The 18,878-nt window shown below is 53.6% G+C and overlaps 1 protein-coding gene across 4 annotated transcripts in view; it reads right to left on the minus strand.

The window, feature by feature from the left end:
* Window positions 1-18,878, minus strand: part of LOC118725799 (inositol-3-phosphate synthase 1) — a 71,119-nt gene that overhangs the window by 13,095 nt on the left and 39,146 nt on the right. For all 4 annotated transcript variants that reach the window (XM_045585829.1, XM_036449857.2, XM_036449858.2 and 1 more), the window contains 6 exons: window positions 13,876-13,997; window positions 13,355-13,518; window positions 10,841-11,106; window positions 7,186-7,310; window positions 2,603-2,699; window positions 942-1,416 (listed from right to left, as the gene is read on the minus strand). In XM_045585829.1, the coding sequence (XP_045441785.1) occupies window positions 942-1,416; window positions 2,603-2,699; window positions 7,186-7,310; window positions 10,841-11,106; window positions 13,355-13,518; window positions 13,876-13,997 (1,249 nt within the window). The remainder of the gene's footprint in view (window positions 1-941; window positions 1,417-2,602; window positions 2,700-7,185; window positions 7,311-10,840; window positions 11,107-13,354; window positions 13,519-13,875; window positions 13,998-18,878) is intronic.

Raw genomic sequence — 18,878 nt, forward strand, 5'->3', positions numbered from 1 at the left:
CAGAGGTCTGACCCTGGGTCTGCTAGGCCCCCTCCCCGCCCCCAGCCACAGGGAGGGTCTGTAACAGCATTTCTGGAGGGCAGTCAAATAACTCCTTAAAAACCTGAAGGCAAAACGGCTTTGCTACCAGGAATGCCCCTATTCGGACCCTTCCTGGGAAATGAACCCAGGGCCACACCAGGTGCAAGCCTGGGACTACTGCATGTGTATGGGGGGGTGGGGGGGAAGTGTCGGGTGGCACACTGTGATTGCTTTGATACATACTGATCAGTTCACAGCCACACAGGGTGCTCAGCTCAGGTGCCTGGGCTGTGAACTCAGGGCGCCCAGGCTCTGCAGCCAGCCTGGCCTGTCCACATGCCTCCCCGTGTCCCTCGGCCCCACAGGTTTTCTTGCTCAGTACGTAGCCCAGACAGGCCTCGTACCATCCCTCACCCTGCTGCTGAGACCCGGATTGCTCAACAGCCAGCTGCTGAGTGACCATCTGGCTCCTGCTGCCCACTGGCCTGTGAGCCTCCCGAACCCTCTCCGCACAGGATGGCCAGGCTGCACGAGGCCCGTGGCAGCCCAGGTGCTGCCCTCCTCCTGCCAGGCCATTCCCTGGCTTTCCCTGCCCCCGCTCAGTGTCTGTGCCTGGAACTTGTTCCTCTGCCCGTGCCCTGCCCCTCCCGTGAGCCTCAGCTTGGTCAGGCCTGTCTCTTTAGCCCCAGTGCTGGCCTGGGACATACAGGATTGCAGAAGGCTCTGGGCCAAGACCTCTGAGTCGTTCACTGATGCCCGGTGTGCGAACACGGGGTGCAAAGGGGCTGCATGTGCGGAGTGAGCTAGCATGGGGTGCGCGGGCATTGTGGCACCCTTGGCTTTATGTGGAGCTGGTGCTCAGGCTCCTGGCAGTAACCTCCTGCAGCGCCCCTGCCCAGGCCCTGCTCCTCAGCACCTACCCAGGTTGCCTGGCGGGGCTCCCAGGGAGCCAGACACGAGTTCTGGCGGCCGGGCTCGATGCCTGTCCCCAGCTGCCCTGTCCTTGTCCTTGTGCTTCTTAGACTTCTTCTTAGACTTGCCGCGAGACAAGCCACCGTGGGGCCTGCTGGGCTGGGCACAGTCCTTCAGCAGGGGAAGGCTAAGGCAGGGCGCAGGGGCTGGGGTGGCCGTTTCCCCGTGATCACAATCCCGGCCGCTGTGGCCCAGGTCATTGCTGACATCAGCCAGAGGGTCGTGTGCCCTCGGAGGATCCAGCCGTGGGGGGAGGTGGGCATCTGTGCCCGCCAGTGGGCCGAGGGTGGGCGGTAGGGCCTCCCGGCCATGGGGCGCGTTCAGCTTCCCGTTGGCGGCAGGCTGAGCTCTCTGGGTGAAGTGCGATATCCTTGGTTTCTTGTTGGCCAGGGGGTCAATGAAGTCAGGAGGCTGAGGACGCTTCTGGGAAGAAAGAGAGATCATGTTAGAGGGGAGCTGTGTCTGAAGTGGCTGGCATCCCTGGGACTTGGCAGCCACAGGCCAACCTGAGTCAAGTGAGCAGCAGTGCCCACCTGGCCTACTCCAGCCACACAGGGGCGCCCACACACCAGTTAGGCCTCTGGTGCCCATCCCAAGGACACGCGCAGAGGAAGGAAGGGCAGCTGGGTCATCAGAGTACTGGCCCAACCACCTGCAGAGACTGGACTAAAATGTCGCTGTGTTCAGCATCTTCCCCAGATGACAAACCAAATCTGAGGGACACAGGGCAGCCCCAGTGGCTGAGACCCATCACCCCAAACCCCTGACTACTTCGATCTCACGGCAGCCCATTTCACAGATGATTAGACTGAGGAATGTGAGAGGCAAGAACAGAGCGTAGAAGGGGAACCAGCACTTGACCAGGTGGCCCTGATCCAGGGAAACAGCTAAAGAGAGAAAGACTGCAGATGGCGGCCCAGGGCAGGGGGGAGAAGTGAGTGAAATGAGGCCTCACAGCTGGGGTGTGCATGGTCCTGGCTTTTCCATGTGTGTCGGGTGCTCCAGGTCAGAGGAGGAGGAGGAAATGAGGGAGAGAGGGAAGAAGAGGCGGGTGAAGAGGAGGGAGAGGTGGAGGGGAGGAAAGGGGCCCGAATGTGGGACTCCCAAGTCAGAGCACAAAGGTGGGGATAATTTTTACCAAAAAGCTTAAGCAGTGATGAAAGGGGCACAGCCAAAGAACCCCAGTCAGAGCCAGGCGAGTGCTGGCCCCATCCAGCCCTGCCGCCCTTCCTGGCTACTGCCTAAAATGCAGCAGCCGCTGCTCACAGGCCCGCTAGGTGCCATTCCGTCCCGCAGCCAGCACACAGGACTTTACTCATGACAGGCCAGAGGACACGAGGCTCAGAGCAGTCCAGTGCTGTCCTCCCGCGGCCACTGCTGGGAGGTGTCCAAGGAAGGCACACCCCGGTCCTGCGCCAGGCCCCCTGCCCAGGGAAGCCAGGCAGCCCGCTGCTCATTGGTTGAAGAAATGTCCCAGGCTTTGAGCCAAGAGCTCAACAGGCTCCCAAACACCAGGACTGGGCCAGGCCACCGGCTCTGGCCGAGACCACTCTCCTCCTCCACAGCACCAGCAGCGCCATGTTGTCACGCCCACGCCCACCGCTCCTACCTGGGGGGGTGAGGCTGAGCTCCCGTGCTCTCTCGGAGGGCTGGCGGCAGCAGGTTCTCCAGGGAGGCCACCTGCACTCTGTGGCTGGCACAGCTTTCTGCGAAGGAGAATCGGGCTGGGTGGTGGCTGGTGGCAGTACCCGAGGCACACCCAGGCCCACCGGTCTCTCACTGACACCACACTTCCACCTTGGCCGAGTGATATGGGGAGGGGCTGCTGCCCTGAACCAGAGGAGGGTGAGCATAACAGGTATGTCGGGGCCTGGTGGGCAGAGCTGCCGGAGTGCAGCCTGTCCTAGTTTTACCCATAGCTGCCTGTCAGCTGTGGCCTCACTGCCCAGAGGACTGCCCACCTGGTGTCCTGTGCCCAGAGAAAGATCAACTAATCACCCACTCATCTGGACTCCTGCTGCCAGGGAACCATAGGAAATTGACCAAACACTCCAGGTCTGTGCTGTTTACCCATGGAAGCTGGGGTTCCGGGGTGCTGGCCACTCAATGTTTACCCTAACAATGAGGCTGACTGCAGAAACCTAGAGAACGGAAGAGAAGGCGGCGCCCTGGTCTGTGATAGGAAGGCCTCCTGGGTCCAGCACCTCCTTCCTGAGAGCACAGGCCACAGCACCTCCTTGTGGACGACAGGGGTGGCTACTGGTCCACCTGGACCTGAGCAAACAGTGCAGCCAGGACAGAGGAAGGGACAGACACCCCGAAGCTTGGTGCGACCCTGGTGCTGTGTGTGGTGCTGAGGGCTCTCCCCCGGCCCAGCAGGGACTGAGGTCCATGTCTGCGCTGCTTCAACCAGTGACACGCAAGCCTGACTCCCTGACCAATGGCCACACTCCAAACCACTGCGCTACCCTACCCCCTGCATGAGGTCCAAGGAGAGCCACAGGAAAGGTGCCCAAAACATGCAGGCACTCGCTAGGCAACACGGTCCCTGTGGTTAAGGAGGGGCAGGCTTGCTGTCCAGCCTCAGGGAAGCCACCAGAGCTCTGGTTAAAGATTGAAAACCAAGGACCGGCATTTCTTTCACTCTCTTTCAAGTTCCCCACTAAAAAGGCATGGAGAGGAAAGGGAACAAGAGAGCAACAATATTTAACACTAACGCAGAAATATGGGCTCCAAGAAAACCAGTCCCAGGCCACAGAATCCTGAGGCCTGAGGGCTGCAGCCTCAGGGACCTCAGAGGAGCTCCCACCAGGCTGTTCCTGCGCAGCCCTGCAGAGCCCACAGCAGGGCCAGGAGGAGCCTGGAGGCTGCTGGGGCCACACCTGCATGACAGGAGGGACAGGCATGTGGCCCTGGGAAAGGTGGAAACAGAGAAGCCTTCCAAATGAGTCAGAGCGCCCAGAGGAAAGTTCTGAGGAGGGTGGGGCTTCTAGGCTCCACAATAGACAGAAAAATTCATTTGAAAGGAAGGACTGTAAGGGGATGAAAACTTTAACTCAACAACAACAACAAAAAAACACCAGTCTTAGTATCTTCAGAAAGACAAAGGACTTGTAACACATCTCTCCAAAGAAGATATGCAAATGACAACAAGCACACAGAAGGTGCTCAGCATTGTTCTTCACCAGGGAAATGCAAATCAAACTCACAGTGAGATACACTTCACACCCACTGGGACAGTTAGACTAAAACAACATCAGGAAGTAAGTGCTGGAGAGGATGTAGAAAACTGACTTCTGCACCTGCTGGTGGGAATGTAAAATGGTAAGCACAGTGGTTTTTCAAAAAGTTAATCATAGAATTACCATGTGGCTCAGCACTTCACTCCTTGGCATATGTTTAAAGAGAACTGAAAATCCATGACTACAAAATTCTTGGACACAAATGTTCATGGCAGCACAATTACACCAAGAGGTAGGGACAACCCAGGTATCCATTGAAAAGATGAATAGCTGAAACGGGTTTGGCTCAGTGCATAGAGCGTATGCCTATCCACTGAAAGGTCCCAGGTTCGATTCTGGTCAACGGCATGTACCTTGGTTGCGGGCACATCCCTACTAGGGGGTGTGCAAGAGGCAGCTGGTCAATGTTTCTCTCTCATCGATGTTTCTAACTCTCTATCCCTCTCTCTTCCTCTCTGTAAAAAAATCAATAAAATATATTTAAAAAAAGAAAAGATGAATAAATAAAATGTGGCCCATCCATCTAACAGATTATTTGCTATAAAAAGGAATGAAGAACTGACTTATGCTACAACCTGGATAAACCTTAAAAGCATTATGAGTAAAGAAGCCAGACACAAAAGGCCACATGGTGTAGGATCCCATTTATATGAAATGTCCAGAACAAGCGAATCCATAGAAAGAGAAAATGAATGGCCAGGAGTTAGGGGAGGGCAATGAGGGAGTAACACTAACGAGGAGTCTTCTTTGAGGTGATAGAAATGTTCTGGAATTAGAGGTCATGGCTGCACAACACTGTGAATGCACTAAATACCAATAAGTTGTATACTTTTTTTGTTTTGTTAATCCTCACCCAAGGATATTTTCCACTGATTTTTAGAGAGAATGGAAGGGAGAGAGAAACATAGATGTGAGAGAGACATATCAATTGGTTGCCTTTGCACACGCCCCAACCAGCTTGCAATCAAGGTACATGCCTTTGACCGGAATCAAATGGGGGACCCTTCAGTCCCCAGGCTGACACTCTTTCCACTGAGCCAAACCAGCTTGTTAAGTGAACTATATCTTAATAAAGCTATTTTTTAAAAATTTCCTTAAGAGTAAATTTAAAACGGTATCACTCCCATGGACAAGAACATTTGATACACCCAGCTGGTGGGGCTCAATTGGTTGAGCATCGTCCCATGCACCAGGATGTTGCCTGTTCAATTCCGGGTCAGGGCACATGCCCACGTTGTGGGCTCAATCCCATTAGAGGCCATGCAAAGAGACAGCCAATCGATGTTTCTCTCTCTTCCTCTTTTTTTCCTTTCTCTGAAATCAATAAGAACATATTTACTTTAAATATAAATAAAAGAACATGATGCTATAAAAAGAGAATAAGAAGGACTCTTGGGAACTAGAAATGGCGGCCAAAAGGACAGGTGGGGAGAAGCCAAAGAAACTACCTAAAGAAAAAAGAGAGAAAAGATAACAGGGAAGACGATGGGAAGAGTCTGGGAGCAGAGTGCCCCAGTGGCAGAACTAGAGGAAGCAGGAGGAAGGATAGTGAGACCTTTTCCCAATCACACAAGAACAGGAAGGACAAGGTAAGTTTTCAGACCATGGGGGCCACGTTGCCCCCCTGCTCCAGATCACCTGCAAGGCTGCCCATGTGGATGTGTGCACAGGGCTGGATGGGGAGCCTCCGAGTGCCGTTTCCTACTGACCATACACACACAAGTGCACACACACTTGTATGCAAACATGCATATGGGCTTCTCACTCTCAGCCATGCCCCTTCCTGGAAATTCAGTGAGAACAAGGCCCTGAGGTCTAGGAACTTAGGCACCTGGTGAGAGGCTCTAAAGGGACAGATAGGCCGAAACCAGTTTGGCTCAGTGGGCAGAGCATCGATCTGTGGACTGAAAGGTCCCAGGTTCGATTCCGGTCAAGGGCATGTGCCTTGGTTGCGGGCACATCCCCAGTGGGGGGTGTGCAGAAGGCGGCTGATCAATGTTTCTCTCTCATTGATGTTTCTAGCTCTCTGTCCCTCTTTCTTTCTCTCTGTGGAAAATCAATATATTTTAAAATAAATAAATAAATAAATAAAAATAAAAGGATAGAAGCCTTGCTGTGCCCCTCAAGTGCCCCTTGCCACCTCAAAGTACCTGGGTAGGCTGCCACCTCAAAGTACCTGGGTAGGCATAATCAGCCATTTCAACACTGGACCTTTTTTTTTTTTTTTTTTTTACCAAAAATTAGGTGATGAATGGAAACACCTGCCGGAGGGGACAGTGGCAACCTAACGTGTTTAGCTGGGACACATCGCCAGGGAGGGGACATGGGCGTGCGCTCCTACAGAGGCTCTCCGGCTCCCCAGCACCGGAAACCCTGGACTGGGGGTGAGTGCCCTGCAGGGCTCAGGAGGAACTTGGGGTTCACCTAGTGACCCCAACTCAGCTTTGTTTTCCAGATGCAATTACTGCTTTAAAGAGCTGAACTTAGAAGAGGAGGAAGAAAAAAAACACACACACAACAACTTCATAAAGAACTCCAGGTCCTGAGAAATCACTTAAGAACTAATTATTGTTCAGCTGGCCAGCAGAGAAGGAATCAATCGCTGGCTGACCAGGCCCCTCCTGACCTCTGGTCCTTAACCCTAGAGGGTGCATTTAACCTGCTTAGTCATGTCTGCGGGGAGCTTTGTTTTGTCTGTTTCACATTCTTAAATGGTTCTAAGAAGGCACAGCTTAAGCAGAAGCCCTTAGAGAGTGATGTATGCACTCAGGCCCACACTGCGCAGCTGGCCTTCCCCCAGCAGGAGGCCATGGTGGGCTGTCCAGGCATGAGAAGATGGCCAGAGTTCCCACGGGCCTTTCTCCCCCGCTCTCAGCCCTGAAGCCTCTGGAACTAGACAAGGGCACCCAGCACCCTGAGATCTACTGAGGCCCAGGAGAGGTGGCCTTACCTGACAAGCACGCGCTTTAGCAGCTGCTGGTCCCCCTCTGAGTAGCCAGGCCAGTCCTTTTGCACATCCTTGTACATACAGTCCTTCAGTGTGCAAGTGCCATCCTTGGTATTCATGTTGGCCACCTGCAACACAGAGCCAGCGTCACTTCGTGGGCAGCGCGGAGGGAAGGGAGCATGCAGACAGACAGTCCTGGATGGGAAGAGGGCGCCACCACTCCCCCAGCTCCTCGGCCCTAAGTCCAGATACACTTCTCACAGCTGCTGGGGGCCAGACTGACTCTAGAAAGGGGGCTACCTTTTATAAACCCCAGCATCAGCCTACCTCTGCTATGGACTGAAAATTCATGTTATGGAATGTGGTAGTATTTGGAGGCGAGGCCGTTGGGAGGTGTTTAAGTCATGAGAACAGAGCCCTCATGACTGGGATTAGTCTCCTTACAAGAGGTCCCCTTGCCCTTCTGCCATTAAGGCCACAGTGTGAAGAGGAATCACCACGGGGGCCTTCACAGCTGCCCAATCTGCCACCACCTTGATCTTGCAAGTCCAGTCTCCAGAACTGTGAGAAGTAAATGTCTGTTGTTTGAGCCGTCCAGGTCCATGGGACTGCAATAGCAGCCTGAATGGAGGAAGACACCCCTCTAGGATTTGCAGCTACTGAGGCAGAGGCTGGGGGTGCTAGCGCCTCTAGGGGCCAGACTGAGCCTACCTCTGATGCACCAGCCAGCTCTGCTCCCATTCGTCAATGAAAGCTGAGCTGGTCTCTAAGATGGTTTTTGAAGATGGGTTTTAAACACCTGCCTTAAGGGTGCTTGAAGTGTTGAAGGGCGCCCTGGTCGTCTACACATGCATGTGTAGCTGTGCTGCTGTTTCTCCCTATAGCTGGATTCTGAGAGGACTTCATGTCTCAGTGATTTCTACAAGGAACGTCTTTTAAAGGACAATCATCTGGCGCCAATGCTAATATTACTCAGATGTTGAAATTATCTGGTAAGGATTTTTAAAAAATCCTCACCAGAGGATATATTTTATTTTTTAAAGAGAAGGGAGGGCCGGGACCGGTTTGGCTCAGTGGATAGAGTGTCGGCCTGCAGACTGAAAGATCCCAGGTTCGATCCCGGTCAAGGGCATGTTCCTTGGTTGTGGGCACATCCCCAGTAGGGGGTGTGCAAGAGGCAGCTGATCCATGATTCTCTCTCATCGATGTTTCTAACTCTCTAACCCTCTCTCTCCCTTTCTGTGAAAAATCAATAAAATATATATATTTTTTTTTAAAGAGAGAGAGAGAGAGAAGAGAGGGACAGGGAGAAACATTGACTGCCTCATGTTCATACGCCAACCAGGGATCGAACCTGCAACCCAGGTATGTGCCCTGACCGGGAATTGAACCTGCAACCTTTCAATGTATGGGTCAACACTCCAACCAACCAAACTACCCCAGCCAGGGCCACAAGGAGTATTTTTAACAGTTGAATAATATTCCACCAAATGGCCACACTGATTTCAAATATTTCTCCTTTGTTGGATGCAGCTGTGTTTCCAGTTTCTCTGTAGCATAAACAGACATCACCATGTGCAGGCTTTTCCATGCAGGCAACTGTTCTTTCTTTCACCAACTTCCAGAAGTGGGATTAATGGGTCAAAGGCGCTGAACACCTTCTATGGCTTTTGATACATTTTGCTCAAATACTCTCTAGAAGCATGTCCAACCGGTCAACACTCCCACCAGGAGGAGGAGCCTATGGGTTTCTCTGAAGCCCAGCCGGCCCTGGAGACAGATGCCTTAAATGTTTCCACAGAAGGGAGAGAAGTTCCTTTGAGGAACGCAATTTGTCAGTGCTGCTAACCAGATACCTGGTCATATGGGAGGCTGACCAGCCTAGGCAGGGTGCAGCCCACAGGATCCCTGAAGACCTTCCCCTTCCCCAAGTTGACAGGGCCCTGCTGCCCCCCACAATCACTGGGGAGCACTACCTGGGCAGTGAACACAGAAGCACAAGGCAGACGGGGCCGTTCAGGAGAAATCAGAGCAGGCACAGGGAGGACGCTCTGCCTGTAGATGCTGGCTGGGCTACCTCCAGGCGGCTGCCAACAACCCAAGCTGATGGAGGAGCCATAGCCCATCACAGTGCCTCTCTAGTTCAAGAAGGGCCTGGAGCAACGAGAGCGTCCGGGGGTAAGAAACACAGCGGTTGCTCCAGGCTGGTCCGTGTAAGCACCGCAGACCCATCTCCAGAAAATGGAGTGTGGCATCCGGCCGTGTCTGAGGGCCTCTCTGAGGGTAAACCTCGGGTGTATCTGTGTGCTCTGTCAGCTCTGTTTCACATTCGGGGTTTGAGGGTCTCTCATGTTTCCCCTTCATTTCAGCATAAGCAAGGCAAGAGGGGAGGGCGGGAGTGAGGACATTCTTAAGAACGCCACACCAGAGGCTGAGGGCCTAGCCTGACAGCAGTGAGGGCTGCAGGCACACCCAGGGGCAGGCATGGGTTCCCACCTGTATCTTCAGTCCTGACTCACATCTGACAGCTCCACCAAACTCCCCTCATCCTTACCTTGGTCTCCCCGTGCTACAGAGAAAGGCTCTGGGGGCACCTTAAATGTGCTTACCTTTAATTTGTGAGGACAAGACTGACACATTTGACTTTCCAAGGAACTGAGCCCCCTGGGAAGGCTGGTTCTGGTTCTGCAGCTTTCTAGAGCTTTGGCAAGCCCCTGAGCCAACTCCTGAACTCCCATGGAGAAAAATAACTGCTTGGTCCTTCTCAGCACAAACTATGAGCTGGGGTTGGTGCCTCAGGAGGTCAAATCCACACATGGGTGCCAAGTAAGAGCACATGGGAGCACCCAATATACTGGTGATGTCAAGTGTCAATAATTACCAAGGGCCTGGTAATACAGGAGAGGTCTTCCCAGACAAAGATAATGGGTGCCCCAGAGATAATGGGGGGGGGAGGGCTAAGTGCCCAGAGTGTCGGAGGCAGAAAATAGAAAGAACGGGTGAGCGGGTGGAGGGGAACTGGAGAGACTCAACCACGCCTCCACCTCGGGTGCTGGCATGACTGTCCTCACAACAACACCATGAAGTGGCATCAGCATGGCCTGGCTGACGTGGTGAAGCCGGAGCAAGCCTCTCACTTCTGGGGGTAAGACACAGCCACCTCCCAGAATGCTGGGAACCAGGGCAGGGCTCAGGAAGTTGGCTGGGCTCACCTCACTTGCTCCAAAGCACAGGCTGTTTCTTAGTAGCAGGCTCACCTGCCAGCACCACGTTCCCACCAGGTAAGGCCCAGGCACCACAAGAGGCGCTGCTGCTGTGCCACAGCCACAGATGGAACCCAGAGGTCCAGAGGTGAGGCCTCCTGCCTGTGATCATGGCTGGTGAGGGTTCTCACTAACATGCGCATTCCCTGGTTCCACTCAATTCTAAAAAGCTTGTGCAATTGAAGGCTTGGATCTCCTGTGCAGTGCCCGCTGCCTATGTGCTACCAGATATTAAGGAACAGGGTGCTGGCCTGGCTTTAAGCTGACCTCAAGACACCAGAGACTAGATGACATACTCCCAGTCCACTGAGCGTCCAGACCGTCTGCAGAGGCTGCTCACAGGCTGGCTGAATCCCATCCCGCCCCAGCCCAGCCAGCCCTGGGTAGGCATGCACCTGCTGGAGGAGGCTGTCCAGCGTGTCCTTGTCTGCCTGCGCCAGGCCGTCCTTCTGTAGTCGCAGCAACAGTTCAGCCTTCCGGTAGGGCCTCAGTGCCAGAAGATGTAGCACCCGGTCACGGAAAGGCCTCTGAGATACCCCACCGCCCCCGCTAACACCACTTTTCTTGATGGCATTTGCCAGGTTGATGGGGGTCGCCCGCTTCCGGGAGGGCACAGTATCCGTCGCCCCTGGGGCTGGTTTCCTAAACTGAACCTTCTTGCCTGCAACGAGAACCAGGGTGATAGGTAAGTTAAGAATTGGAGGGGGTGAGAGGGTGGCCATGGTGTCACACTGCCTGGGGCTGATGCTGAGTTCCTGAGTGTGGAAAGCAATGGCCAACAGCATCACACTCCTGCCAAGGCAGCGTGCCTAGCACAGCCTGCTTGTTGGAGATCCAGGCTGGCGGAGTGCGCTACCTGCTGACCACACACAGCTCACTGGGCACTTGCAAGCTCAGAATCAGGAGCAAAGTATAGGCTTGTTTAGAGCCATAACTGACTTCATCCTGGGCAATCTAAATCCTGGGGACCAAAACGCTGACCATAGGGAGAAGGGGCTGGTCTATGAGTCCTTTGATGTTAAATGGAGGGGGATCCCTGACCTGCCAAGGCAGGCGTCCCCTGAGACTACACTTCGGAGCTCTGTGCTGGTCCCAGGGGGTTCGCCATTCTCTTTTATGGAAAAGTAGGGAACAGAGATGCCAGGGCTGCTTGGGCAGCTGCTCTGGAGAACCCAGGGTGTTAGCTGCTCCCCAGCACTGGCTCCAAGTGCTTGCTCTTTAGGCAGACATGGTTGTGCCCAGAGCCCTGGGGCAGCAGGCTGCTCTGACATTCTCCTGGTATAGACAGGGGGGTCTGGCACGGCTGCCCCTCCATCGAGCCAGCAGACACTGCTCTCCAGGGAGGAAGTCGTTAATTCTGTCCTGGATGCTACACCTGACACCAAGGGAATGTGGATGGCTGAGTGAGATCAGCACATGCCCTAAACCCTTGGGCCAGAAACCTCTCCATGATGACTTTTTTTTGCTCTTCTCCCTCTAAACTGATCTGTCAGTTTAACAAAGGCAGAAGGGCTTTGTGAATCTGCAGGCTTTCGGGAGGGCCTGACTCTGTCCCTAGAGGATCCCGCTGACAGTGTGACATGAGATGGGGAGAGACCAAGTACAGCCGGACAGCATCGTAAGAGGCCAGATGAGTGTTTCCACTAAAACATAAAGTGTTGCAAAAATTCTCATCGTATACAAAATGGTCCAATAAGACAAATCTTGGCCAAGTTTTTAGTGAAAGACCAAGAAATTCACTAAGATGTCTATGAATGTCTCTGTTTGCAACTTGAGGTGAAACCAAGTAGGTGAAGCGGCGGGCTCAACACTGACCAGCAGGACGAACTCCTGCACAGACATCTGGAATTTCATTCAGAGCCAACCCCATTGCCAACGAGGCTTTCTTATGGGGGTATGTGAAACCTCCCACCATTTCTTAAAAAAGAAAAATCCCGCCGAAACTGGTTTGGCTCAGTGGATAGAGCGTCGGTCTGTGGACCAAAAGGTCCCAGGTTCGATTCCGGTCAAGGGCATGTACATTGGTTGCAGGCACATCCCTGGCAGGGGGTGTGCAGGAGGCAGCTGATCGATGTTTCTCTCTCATCGATGTTTCTAGCTCTCTATCCCTCTTCCTTCCTCTCTGTGGAAAATCAATAAAATATATATTTTTAAAAATCCATAAAGCCATCGAGGTCCTCCTCTGCTGTAAGCTGGTTCATGCCTCTTCTGCCTAATGCCTGTTTCCCTGGGAATAACTTCGGATAACATCTCACTTCCATCTGGGTCTAGGAGGTGAGAAGGCTGCAGCAGGATGCTGAGCTTTCTGAATAAACTGTACTTTTTATCCCATTTTTAATATTTTCACCAAAATTATTTCTGAACAAATGCTGAGTTGCTGGAGCCTTCCAGACAAGCAAGGACCAATGCTTTTCCTTCCAGGTCTCAGTCGACAGTCACTGGCTGGCCCCAACACAGCACAGGCCACTGTGGGTGCACCTGGTGGTCTGTATCCTGCGAGGCATCTCAGACTCGGTGAGGAGTCGGCTGGGCATGTGAGAACAAGGGGTATGGCCAGAGGAAATATGGCAACCCTGTGTTCATGAAGCATGTCTGTCTCTGGCCAGTAAAGGTCCCCGAGACTGTGGCCTGGGAGAGAGGCCAAGGATTCAAATTCTCTGTTTCAGGTCCCAAGTCCACCTGGGGGCTTGGGAGGCAGCAGGTGGCATTGCCCCAAGGTGACTGGCAGGACCTTCTTCCTGACCAGACATGGACCTGGCTGGTCCTGCTCAGGGACTGGCCCACACCTCTGCTCCCGGCCTGGACAGGCTCTGGATGCCTCCTACTCCCCCAACAGCTGCCTGAAAGGCATAATCCGCTCCCGCCCAAGTGGAGCCCCCAGAGTTGAAGTCCCTGGTCCCCATCCTCACCCAGGTAGCGGCCTCCAGGCTTGATGACAATGGCACCCCGACTTCGTGTCTCCTCCTCGGCTTGTGCCATGCTCTGTCGTGCCTTCTGGTAGGAGTCATCGGTGGCACACACTGTGATTTTGTCCTGGATGCTACCCAAGCAGTCCAGGTGGATATCCCCATGGCTGTAAGACAAGGGGCCAAAAGCCAAGATGAACACCTGGGAGACGGAGATATGGTCTTGGGCCCGAGACACCCCATCCCCCGCCGCCAGGAAACAGGGCTCAGCACCGATGCAGACATATGGTTTCCACAGGGCACATCTTTACCCGGAAGAAACAAGGGGACCAAGGCCCCGGGGTCAGAGACACAATGCAAGTACCTACACTCTGGACGCAATGGAAGCAGCCCGAGGGGCTCAATCAAGGTATGGGGCACTGGGAGGAGGCGGCTCTGGGCCAAAGCGGTGGGCAAACACCGGCACAGGCGGATAGGGGGCGGGGCGGGGGGCTGGAGAGGCAGGCTGTCCCTCTTGGCCTCACCTGGAGAAGTACTGCTGGATGCAGTCGAAACTGCCCTGGGGGCTGTCACGGCCAATGTTGGAGAGGTAGAAGGAGAAGATCCGAGCCTCTGAGGGGTAGTCCGGCTGGGGGATGGAGATGTGCTGCACGGAGACAAGGGGGCGTCACTGAGAACCCAAAGCATGGAGGGATCATAGCACAGGCCAGCTGCTGGATCCCAACTGTCCAATGTCCGCTGCTGGCACTTTAATTCAAAACACCTCTGCTTTCCTGGCAGTGACAGGACTCTGGGCTGGCCCCCATCACCTGTCCCCAGTGATGTTCAGGGTCCTCTTTCCCTAAGAGGGAGGGGTGATGGCAGCACAGTCTGAGAAGTACAGAGCGGGTAACATACACAGGGAGCCAGGAATCGAACCAGATCTGGGCCATGATTCAGTTTCCTCACCCACCAAAAAGGGCAGATCTGGCCAAAGACATTCTCAGAGGTAAAATGAGGCCTGGCTGGGTTTCTCAGTGGTTAGAGCATTGGCCCAGACTGCAGGGCCACAGGTTCTATTCTGGTCAAGGACATGTACCTTGATTGCACTCAATCCCGAACCCAGTCAAGGTATGTGCGGGAGGCAATCTACTGATGTGTCTTACATCGATGTTTCTCTCTGTCTCTCCCCCTCCCTTCCCCTCTAAGTATCAATGGAAAAAATATCCTCAGGTGAGGATTAAAAAAAAGGGGGGGCAGGGGGGATGGGATGAGACAAGATGGTGTCAGCAGCCAGCAGTGCACGCTGGGCAGCCAAGATGCTTTGAGCTTTGCTCCACTTAGGGACCTCTCTCCACCTCCTCCCTGAGGATACAAACTCCACTGAGTGTCTGTCCACTGTCCTGTGGCTGTGAACAGGCTTCTGAGGATCACCAGGGAGATGCAACCACAGCCAGTGCACACCTAGCATGCAGCTGCCCAGATCATGGAGGGAAGCCTGCACACCAGTCAGCAAAATAAAAGGCAGTTTCCGGGGACACCGAGCCAGATGTGGTGGCTCCTCCTTGCCCATATCTGCTCAGGGGGCAGTGGCTGCAGAGGGTGTCAGTCCCCACTGAACTGTCACCCCTGAGAGAAGGGGAGAAAAATCCGGCCTGAGTTCTAAGGTACTGGTGGCCCTGGGTAGCTTCCACCCTACCTATCCCACCCCCAGTTCGTGCAGCCGTGAGGCAGACTCAACCCCACTCATATAGGCAGGTGGGAAGGACAGACACCACCTCTGGCTGCAAAACGGAACTCTGCAACTATGCAGCCACAGCCATGACAGGCACAGCCCGCACTGGATCAAGACAGGGCAGACATCTGCCCAAGGACAGGGTGTAGGAAACCCCTCATCACAGCTTCAGGATGCTCCCTGGAACCAGCAGAGAGCTGACGGTGGGACCAGGACATGTGCAGAGGCCAACTGACCACGCTGCAGACGCCCTACCCGAGCTTGAGCAGGGAACGGCTACCATGCTTCCCTCTGGGCACTTCACTGTGTCCCTTCCACCCTATGTAGGCCTTTTCCACTGGGCACATATGCCCACTTCCAAAACTTGTCCCAGAGTAGGAGAGGGCCCAGCCCTGAGCCCAGAGGCCAGTCTGTGCAGGAAAGTGGGTGACACAGGACTTGAAATAATGCTTAGAAGAGCTTGGGCCTAGCTCATGACAAGGGAAGACATACACAGAAGTGCTTGTGGCCAGTGTCCTTGGGACAGCTGGGGGTGGGAGGGAGGTGTGCTGGGAGTGGTACCACTGTATGGCATCCTCTGGTTAATGGTTGGTGCTGGTTAATAATTACCAATCTCTGGGAACCAGCTAGGAAACCATCCAGCTGAGCACAAATGGAATGCAGTTGTCTCTGCGCCAGGGAGCTTGGCAAGTGTTCCAGGACACGGCCTGCAATGCAGCAGCCATGGACATGCCCTCTGGACTGCCTCAGAGCAATCTGATATCAGTAGTGGGTTTGGATATGTCTGATGGCAGCACTGGCACCAGGTTATGGGGGATGGGGACAAGTGTTTGTGGGACAGAAAAACGAGCAATAAACAATAAATATGCTGGTCCCATCCCAGATGCCCTGAGTGCCTCAGGCCTGAGGCCTGCAGGGGGTGCTGGCTCCCCTGTGGCAGTTAGTGGGGTCCTGGTTAGAAGCCTTTCACCTCCACCCTTTGAAATCTGTCCAAAGTCAGCCACTGCGCTCCCCAGGTCTCTGGAAGCAGTGCAGGTGAGAGTTCTGGAGGCAAATCAAGTCCCTAGTGGAGGTGGGAGCAACATGGTGGGGGACAGCACTGGATAGTCCTCCAGGCAAAAAGAGGAAAACAGGCAGATGTGGGAGCCAAACACCACTGACCAGGGCCTCTCTTGCCAGAAGGATTATCAGGAATCATCAGTTTTCTTCATTTTTTTTTATATCTTTAAAAAATAATTATTTATTGTTGAAAGTATTATATATTGTCCTCTTTTCCCCCTCCATTGGCCCCCTCCAGCCTGCCCCTACCCCCACCCTAGGCCCTCTCCACCCCATTGTCTATATCTTCATCATTTTAATTTCCAAGGAACCGTTCTGGGGAGTTACTACTGCGGCTAAGCATGCCTTCTGGGAGCAAAGCAGCCCCTTCTGCCGCCTGGCAGATCCCCGGGGCCCTGTCTAAGCACCTTCTTCTCTTCCCTCTCCAGGGGAGTCAGAAGAGCAATGCCCCCTGCCCCCAGGCCCCCAGGCTCCCAGGCTCCCAAGGTTCCAACTGCTCAACTTTGGTGTATGATGTCTCCAGACTCATAAACCCCATTCTAGAGATATTTGTAAGGTATTTCCAGCCCTAACCGGTTTGGCTCGGTGGATAGAGTTTTGGCCTGTGGACTCAAGGGTCCCAGGTATGATTCTGGGCAAAGGCATGTGCCTTGGTTGCGGGCACATGCCCAGTGGGGAGTGTGCAGGAGGCAGCTGGTTGATGTTTCTCTCATCGATGTTTCTGGTTCTATATCCCTTTCCCTTCCTTTCTGCAAAAGGTCACTAAAATATATATGTGTGTATATATATATATATATATATATATATATATATATATATTTATATTTATATTTATATTTATATTTATATATTTTTTCTTTTTTTAAAATATATATTGCCGAAACCGGTTTGGCTCAGTGGATAGAGCGCCGGCCTGCGAACTGAAAGGTCCCAGGTTCGATTCCGGTCAAGGGCATGCACCTTGGTTGAAGGCACATCCCCAGTGGGAAGTGTGCAGGAGGCAGCTGATCGATGTACCTCTCTCTCATTGATGTTTCTAACTCTCTATATCTCTCCCTTCCTCTCTGTAAAAAATAAATTACATATATGTGTATATATATATATATATATTTCCCAACTATCCCTGGTACCAATAACACAGCAACAAGCACCTTGTGGCTCAATCTTGAGCGCGTCCTAATAGACATGGTTCCTACACACCGACACTGGCCAAAGGTCTGTGACCGGCCCTATCAGACCTTGTTCTAGAAACTGCAGCTCATGTTTCCCACCACAGCCCAGGGAAACGCCAAGGACAAAACCCTACCTCTCCTTCTTCATTCAACTGGAGAGTTTTGGAGTGGGGCTGGCCAGGTGGGGTGCTTTACCAGCTGTCAGGGGCTCACAACTCAGACGTGACCCCTTGACAGCAGAGGACCAGTCAGCTAGCTCAGTGCCCCTGGGAGCGCAGAGAACACAGATGTGAAAACGTACCCCAAAAATGGACAGGTGATTATTTTGCTCCAGGAGACAGTCTTGGAGGCCAGACATTCAGGAGGGGCCTAGGTCTTCAGGGAATGTGGTGAATGCCGCAGAGTGCACAGGGCTACTGTGGCCACCAGAGGGTGCCATAGAGCCAGTCTGGGAGCAAGCCCCAGCCTAGGTTGGGAGGTGATGGGGATGGGCCCAATACCCACCCAGGAGGTACGTTGATGCTGTGACCTGTGCCAGCTGAACCACACTCATGTCTGAGGGGGAAGAGCATCCTGTGCCAGAGGGAACACACTGGTTCTCCTGAAGCCACGTTAATTTACACATCACCCTCTAGGTCAAGCACGCCAAACTCACAGCCTGCTGCGAGTGTGACATGATTGCTCTAGGTCAGTGTTTCCCAAAGTGTGGTACGCATCCCCCCAGGGGTACGGGAAGAGTTTGGTGGGGGTACGCGTTGCACCGGAGTTTGGTGGGGATATGCACTGCACTGTGCTTACCTGTGCCTAATTCTACGTTCTCATGAGTACGAGGGGTACTCAGCGTTACGAAAATTATAGAAGGGGTACACATATGTCAAAAGTTTGGGAAACACTGCTCTAGGTGAACAAGGTCCCTATCTGGTAGAGGCTGAGGAACAGAGGGGGAAATTGGCCAAGGTCCCCAAACTAAGAAGCCTACAGATAGGGTCTCAATCTTCAGTCTGTTAGCTTCATGGACCTCTGGGGAGTGGGTCCCTGAACACTGAAGCAGCCCATGTCCCTAAAGAGCCTGTTTCATCCAGCTCCGCTGGCCTCCTGCTCCTCCATGCACACCCACATCCTGCTCCATTTCCAACCTTGTAGATGTGCAAAGAGCAAAACCGCTCCTTACTTCTCAGGGACATGTTGGCCCAGCTGTGCACATGCAATGGAGTGACCAGGAGAAGTGGGAGGAGAGCGCCAAGGCACCCTACCTCCTCCCTGCCAGACTGGGTGATGGTGCACATGCAGCCTGGCACCAGGCCAAGCCTTTCACACCTGGCTGGGGGGAGGGGCACATGTCCCATCAATGCTCAGGAGGAAGAGGAGGAGGAGGAAGAAGAGGAGGAGGAGGAAGTACAGATGTCGCAGGGGCAGGCCCAGTGCCTGACTCTATGTGGCTAGCCGGGGGGGAAAACAACACATCCTGTCACACAGCTCTTCCAGTCCTCACACACACTCCCACAGGGAAGAGCCTTCTGTTGAAAAATCATGGCCTGGACTGCCTGGAGCTGCAACACAGCAGTCCATGCGGAAATCCTCT

This window comes from Pipistrellus kuhlii, unplaced genomic scaffold (assembly GCF_014108245.1).
Source record: "Pipistrellus kuhlii isolate mPipKuh1 unplaced genomic scaffold, mPipKuh1.p scaffold_m20_p_21, whole genome shotgun sequence".
In the NCBI taxonomy this organism is placed as follows: domain Eukaryota; kingdom Metazoa; phylum Chordata; class Mammalia; order Chiroptera; family Vespertilionidae; genus Pipistrellus; species Pipistrellus kuhlii.